This window comes from Vicia villosa, linkage group LG1, assembly GCF_029867415.1.
Source record: "Vicia villosa cultivar HV-30 ecotype Madison, WI linkage group LG1, Vvil1.0, whole genome shotgun sequence".
In the NCBI taxonomy this organism is placed as follows: domain Eukaryota; kingdom Viridiplantae; phylum Streptophyta; class Magnoliopsida; order Fabales; family Fabaceae; genus Vicia; species Vicia villosa.
The window spans coordinates 11,037,631-11,045,129 of NC_081180.1; the positions used below are offsets into that span (position 1 = coordinate 11,037,631).

Consider the following 7,499-nt stretch of genomic DNA (forward strand, 5'->3'; position numbering starts at 1 on the left):
CGACACACATCTCTCCAATCTCTCTCGATTTCACGATGGTTTCTCTCATTCGCGACTGTGGCTTTCACGCTCTATTTCAAGATGAATCAAGACTCAATCACAACTCTCGTCTCTCTTTCTCTCAGTAACACACATATATTCCAAGAATCAAACACATAATGAACCCTAACCCCCAAATTGAACCTTCATACCGCAATGTTCATCAGAGAAATACAAGTTACAAGCATTGATTATAACAGAAACAAAAGCAAGATGCAAAGGGAAAGAGAAAAAATACGCTGTAAACCATGAAACTTCAGGTATGCTTCTTGAACTTTGCTTTGGTTCTTCTCTTTTGCTCTCGACTCCGATGTTGTTTTCTGTGATTTGATTCTTGCGTGTGTTGGTTGTTTGATGCGTTGCTGTTGTTGCGTGTGCGTTCCACGTGAGGGTGAGTGTTGTGAGTGAACCGGTTTTGCGGTTTGAGTGAAGAGGATGATCTGTGGATTTGGATGAAGGGTTTGCGGTTTAAAGGCTGACGATGGAGTTGGGCATGAGGTCTGTGAGTGCTCTAAATGAGTGAGAGGTCTTTCTTTTTATCATTTTCGGTGAGGTTGATGAGTGGAGGTTCTGAATATGGTGAGTTTTGTATTGTTGAAGGTAATGTGAGGCTGCGGTGAGGGAGAAGATAAGGTCTGAAGGAGAACTTTGAGTATGGTTATGAAATGTGGTTCAGGGGGAATTTGGCAGAGTTTTGAGAGGAATATTGTTCGTTTTTTCTCTTTGTGGCTGGAGGGATCTTGTAACGCGTTTCTCCCCCCTTGCTTGCTTGTGAAAAGTCCAGTTTTATAGGTGAAATGAGGTGAGGTTTTGGGGGGGAAATTGGGATCAATTTGAACAAATTTGATGCTCTGTTGTTATGCTTTTCTTGATGCAGGTTTGTTTTGGTTATTTGAGTGTAAAGTTTGGACTGATTTGGTCAGCACTTTTACAGGTTTTGGACAAGGCTTTGGCATAGTGTAGCAGGGTGGTGAAGAGGTGGAGCAGAACAGCTCTTTTTTTTTTTTTGTTTTGTACAGGTTGGTGGTGGACTGGTGGTGATGCCCTGCGGTTCAGGAAGAAACAACAACAACTTCTCTTTTTTGGTTGCTGTTTGTCTTAATGGGCCAATGGTTGGACTTATTTTCCCTTTTTTTTTTGTAATGGACCTCATGGACTTTGTAGCAATGCTATAAAACGAATTTAGTGCATATAATACAATATGAATCTAATAATTTCCATTTTAATTTTAATCTAAATTGATAATAATTAAATAATAATTTAATTGTTAAATCAATCTAAATAAAATTTCAAAAGGAAAAATGCAAGATTTAATTTAAATAGGTGAATAAAAATGCAAATGATAAAATTGAACTCAAGACGCAAAATTTAATGAAAATATGCAAAACTTAAAATGATTTACTAATTGGAATGATGAGAAACTAATTGCAAATTTCATGCTGATTTGAAATGTAACGTGCGGAGTCGAAACTTATTTTGGATGTAGACGAATCGATCGATGCTAATGCAAATGAATCAGATGAAAAAGCTTAGGGCAAAATTAGGGGTATGACAGATGCCCCTATTTAATTTTCTTTAGCCAGATAGCTTGAACGAATTTCGTCTTCAAGATATCAGTGGCGGAAGAGAATTAAATACCAAAAGACCCGAATTTTGCTCTGCGGTGCAATGAACTATTATGCTTATGAATGCATGAATTATAATGTTGGGGATATGAAAACTGAAAGTAAATTTGTGGGGATTGAAATGATTGGTTAAGGAGTTCCAATGGGAAGACTTACTGGGGAAAGGCAATGGTGCCAAAAATCGTTCTCAACCAATGAGTTGATTTGATTAAAACAAGGTAACAACCAACATCGACCAATGAGCTAATGTAGGTAAACAACAATTCGTTATCAACCAATGAGTTGAAAAAAAGACATAACTAACATCAACCAATGAGCTGATGAAAGTCGACACATTATTCTCAACCAATGAGTTGAGTACAATTAAAACAGGAAACGCCAACATCAACCAATGAGTTAATGCAGGTAAACAACAATTCGTTATCAACCAATGAGTTGAAAAAAGGCATAACTAACATCAACCAATGAGCTGATGAAAGTCGACACATCGTTCTCAACCAATGAGTTGAGTACAATTAAAACAGGAAACACCAACATCAACCAATGAGTTAATGCAGGTAAACAACAATTCGTTATCAACCAATGAGTTGAAAAAAAAACATAACTAACATCAACCAATGAGCTGATGAAAGTCGACACATCGTTCTCAACCAATGAGTTGAGTATGATTAAAACAGAAATAAGGTTGCCATCAACCCATGAGCTGATGAGGGTATGAAGAAATTGATTTCATCCAATGAGTTGACTTATGTTAACCGAAAAATAAGACTGAAATTTCAACCAATGAGCTGAGGAGGTAAATGATAAATTTCAACCGATGGGCTGACAACAAGAGAAGGATTATTCTCAACCAATGGGTTGATTCAAATGACAAGAGAATTGATGATTGATTTTAACCAATGGGTTGACTCAAATGACAAGAAGATAATGATCCCCTATGCATGCTTTGTGCTTATGTATGAGACATTTTTGTTTTTTCTTTTGTGCAAATTGATGCACATGTAATGATGTATGATGGTTTGATCAATGCAGGCAATGAATTTACTGGATGGGTGTCAATGGACAGTGAATTTTGGTATCCACGGTGGACCAGGCTTGGTTTTCAATGGAGAAGACCGGGCAATATGGAAATGTTGATTTGATATTGTGGGAGGTTTCCCCATGAATGATATGCATGATTGATGAATGCATGAAATTAATGAAATTAATGAAATTTATGGTTGGAATGTTTTAACATGTGCCCCACTGGAGGGTAATGTTTTTTTTTTTAGGTGGGACAGGTCCCTTGGTAGAAGGTTGATGCAATCATGATTCCCGACACCAATTTAGAGGGCTTCTTGATATGACATAGTCTGTTTGGACTTCTTGAAGGAGAGGCCTTGGCCTTGATCTGCCCTAGAATGCTAAGTCTATGGAGAATTTTGCTTCAACAAAGCTTTGGATTCAAATTGATGATCCTGAGATGACATGCCCCAGTCCTTGGGATCTTTGAAATGAAATGCCCCTGAATGGTGGACTTGTGAAGTGATATGACCTTGATGGTGCTACTTTAGGCTCTTCAAACGATTTCCATTTTTGGAACTTCCTTGGTGGAAAGTGCTGATTTGCAGATGAAACTTTCAATTCAAAATGGTAATTTTAATGTGACGTGCATGCGAGTTTTGAAAACAAATCATTTATTGAAATGAAACTGTGGTATTCGATGAATAAATCCCGATGAGGATGCAATGGAATTTTGAAATTGAAGATGTTAAAGATGATGTGATAACGTGGTATCAAACAAATGATTAGCAAATATTCAGGAGTCAGGTTAACGCAACCTTGCTTTAGTATGCTTTCAAAAGAAACCTTGTCTCAATTAGGACTTTTGAAGGTTGTAACGTGGTCAGGTTCACTGTTTAAGAAACAAAAGATATAGGCTCAAAATTTTGATTTTAACCCACCCATTCTTCGTGATGTTCTTCAGTCCTAAGTTCAGTTAACTATCGACTTCCACGGGTATGATGTTTGAGAACCAATGAGTTCTAAGGTGGCAGTCACCTATTCTTCTTTGGAAGTCACACAAGTTTGTTCTTGTTTTTCTTTTGACTATGATCTTTTGATCTCTTTTTATTTTGACTTTTGTATCCCTAATATTTTTGCCTAAGTCTTCTTTTTAGGTTTTGACTTAGCGGGATTTTCTTTGATTTTTTTTTTTTTTTTTTTTTTTTTTGAACAAACTTGTATGACATTTGTTCAATGATATGAAAGTTCGAGAATTGTGACTGCCATATTGATGCTCTAAGGTAAACAACTGTTTAAGCTTTGGATGTTCACTACTACTTCGACATTGTGTACGAAGAGAGGATACAATTGACTCTTTAGTCAGGAATGGTTCCCATGAAATGATTCTCTTGGAAATCACATGGTTAGTCATTTTAACTGAACAATTACCCTACCCCAGGTTCTGATTAAGGGCTTCAATTTCGTCCAGAAAGAAAACACCTACTTCTAAGGCTCAAAGGGGTTGACTAGGGATTATCATCTTTATTTCTCCAGTGTTTGGGGATTTGAAAGAATGCCTGTACATCATCAACAAAGTTTTGTTTGAAAGCACACTGATGCAAATTGAGTATTTCGTTTATCGTCATCCTCCCTCTAATACTTGCTTAGATAGAAAGCTGATACAGAAAGTGAAGTGAAAAAAAAGCAATATATATTTCTTTGAATTTTTGATTTTGTGTAAGTGGTACGGAAGTAAAGCAAGAGAAAATGTCATGATTGATTCAAAACAAAAGCAAATGCTCATTTCATTAAAATTACGATTAAGGATTACAGAATTCAAAATGCAACAAAGCACAACACAAACAAGGAAAATTGAAAATGAATGACAGAGGCCTAGTAACTATCAGTAGCAAGGATGAGCTTTCCCGTCTGATATCTGGCTTTAGGAGAATCCTTTGTGTCTTGGGACTCACGAAGGTAGGGGATTAGTGATCACATTCGGATTAACATCTCGAAAGGTGAGCATCTTGCTCTCGATCAGGTCTTGAACCTTCTCCTTAAGAACCCAACAGTCTTCAATGGAATGACCAACTACTCCACTATGAAAAGCACACTTAGCATTCGGATTATATCCTTTGGAGAATGGTGGTGTTGGAGCCTTAGTTGGCCTAGGAGCTACCAGCGACTTATGGACGAGTGCAGGCCACAATTCGGTGTAAGTCATTGGAATTGGGTCGATGCGACGAGGCTCCTTTGGTGGACCTTTCTGAGGCCTATTCTGATTATTCTGTCCATTCTGACTTTGTTGAGAATTCGGAGGAGCACTTTGTGAAACATTCTGATGAGAAGCATTCCATGGTTGTTGATGCGATGGCATTGGTAAGTATGGTTGTTGATGTTGAGCAGCTGCGACATGCGGATACTGATAGTAAGGCATGAATGGCGCTTGTGGATAAGTTGGGACTTGGTAGGGTTGTGGATTCTGAGTTCCTTCACCACTAGTCACAACAGCATTAGCTTCACCTTCCTTTTTTCTATGGAAGCTTCCAGGGAATCTCTTTGTTTGGTTGTTGTTGGGTGATCCAGCAGCATTGACAATCTTGCCATTTTTCAAACCTTCTTCGACCCTTTCTCCAATGGTGACTAGGTCAGCAAAGCTAGAAGATACACTTCCGATCATTTTCTCATAGAAAACTGGATGCAAGGTATCCATGAACATGCCAGTAAGCTCTTTTTCAGCAAGAGGAGGTTCGACTTGAGCAGCTAACTCTCTCCAGCGTTGGGCATACCCTTTGAAAGTTTCCCTATCTCTCATGGTCATAGTCTGAAGTTGTCTGCGATCAGGGGCTAAGTCCATGTTGTACTTGTATTGTTTTAGGAAAGCTTCGCCTAAGTCTCTCCATGTTTGGATATGCTCCCTCTTCAAACTCATGTACCATTTCAGAGAAGCTCCAGCTAAGCTATCTTGAAATATGTGAACAAGCAATTTGTCATTGTTGGCATAGGCAGCCATCTTACGAAAGTACATAGTCAGATGATCTTTAGGACAAGTATGCCCCTTGTATTTCTCGAACTCAGGGACTTTGAACTTTGCAGGCACAGTTAAGTCAGAAACCAAGCAGAGGTTCATGGTATCAAATCCAAAGATGTCATTTCCTTCAACGACTTTCAATCTTTTCTCGAGAACATTGTACTTTTCTTTCACTTCTTCCACCTCATGGTTATGTTCTTGATCACCATGTTCGGAATCATCAACGTGATAAACAAAAGGAGGAGGCTGAACAGTAGTGTGAACAATCGGAGGCTGTTCAGCAATGACTGGTATTGGTGCAATCTGTTGCGCAGAAAGTCCTACTCCCAAAGTATTTGCGAATGGGGGAGTATAACCAGGTGGTAAACCGAATTCTGGCCAGCTAGAAGGCGGCTTCTGAATAGTAATGGGATCCTCAACAGCTTCGGAGACTTCAGCTATGACAGTTCTTTGGGGTTCAGCATCCCTAGCTATTAGTACTTGCATCATCTCAGTGAGTTTGGTGATGCTTCCCTTCAACTCATCGATTTCCATCCTAACTTCCATGTTGTGTTGCTCTTGGTCAGCCATTCTTCTTCGGGAAACACTACGTGTCTGATAGGGATGTCGGGGAATCAGCTTGCCTTGTTAACTGTTGGCAGAAGACCGGTATGAATACTGGATTTTGGGAAATGCATGTTTAATGAATGCGAATGCGTGATGGTTTTTTTTTATGCAAGAGTGATTCTTATGAGATGCAATGGCACACGTACATCATGGAATGCAACACAATGCTTTTAAATGGATGGATGTAATCTGGGAAAAAACACAACCTAATGAGGAAGGCTCCTTATGATGGGATAGTTCAATGTTCTTTACCCAAAGATCCCCTCACATGATGGCTTTAAGGTTTTTGATAGTAGAGATGTCTACATCACCATAGTTGGAATGGGTTCTAAAGGTCCTTGGAGTTAACGACGAAATCAGATTTCTGTCATGCGACGGGCGAACCATCTTATGACGAATTTCATGACTAAGTCTCTTCCAAGTGGGGTTTTCGTATTAGCCATTCAAGGTGTTCACCTTGGGGACTAGCACTACACAACCACCTCCTAACTTATGTTTTTTCTCTTGTTTTTTCAAAAGCTCGGGTTGAGAGCTTCACTCAAATATCATTCCCATACCCACAGATGAATATATACAGAAATAAAATAAAAGCGATAAAGCAAGATTAAAGAAACATAAACAACAAAAGAGTAAACATAAAGAATATGATAATAAGCATAAAGAACGTAAGAATAAACAAACAAAAGTAAACACTCAATTGCAAAATGAACTAAACTAGGGTTGACCCGCTTAGGATGTCCCCAGCAGAGTCGCCACTTTCTGTAGCGGGAAAAATGTGACTCGACGCGCTTTCGCGCATTCGAAGTACAACAGAGTCGCCACCGAACTTTATTTATTCCAAGAAGGAAAGGGAAAATATCGATAAAACCCATGAAATGAAAAAGGATGGATAAGATGGTCGTTCGTAACCAAATTAGGGTTCGGGAGTCGGTTAAGCAAGGGGAAGGTATTAGCACCCCTCACCTCCATCGTACTCGATGGGACCCATTTAGTTAGTTTCGTGTTTGAGTGTTAGTGTAATGTTTGCGTTCTTTAGCTTATTATTCAAGAAAAGATAAAAGAAAAGATTTTTAGGGTTTTTATTATTATGAGGAAGAAAAGAAAAGATTTTTTATTATTATGCTCGCCAAGACGTTTGTATCTTGTGCCTACGTATTCCCTAGTGCAATGGGAAAGTCAGAGCAATCGTAGTTCGGGCTAAGAACCACGAAAAG

General features: G+C 38.8%; 1 protein-coding gene across 1 annotated transcript; it reads right to left on the reverse strand.

Moving 5' to 3' along the window:
• Window positions 1-4,617: 4,617 nt before the first annotated feature.
• On the reverse strand, window positions 4,618-6,249 carry LOC131647872 (uncharacterized). The gene has a single exon (XM_058917720.1). It carries the CDS (start codon window positions 6,247-6,249, stop codon window positions 4,618-4,620), a length of 1,632 nt encoding a protein of 543 aa, XP_058773703.1.
• Between the last annotated feature and the right edge of the window lie 1,250 nt (window positions 6,250-7,499).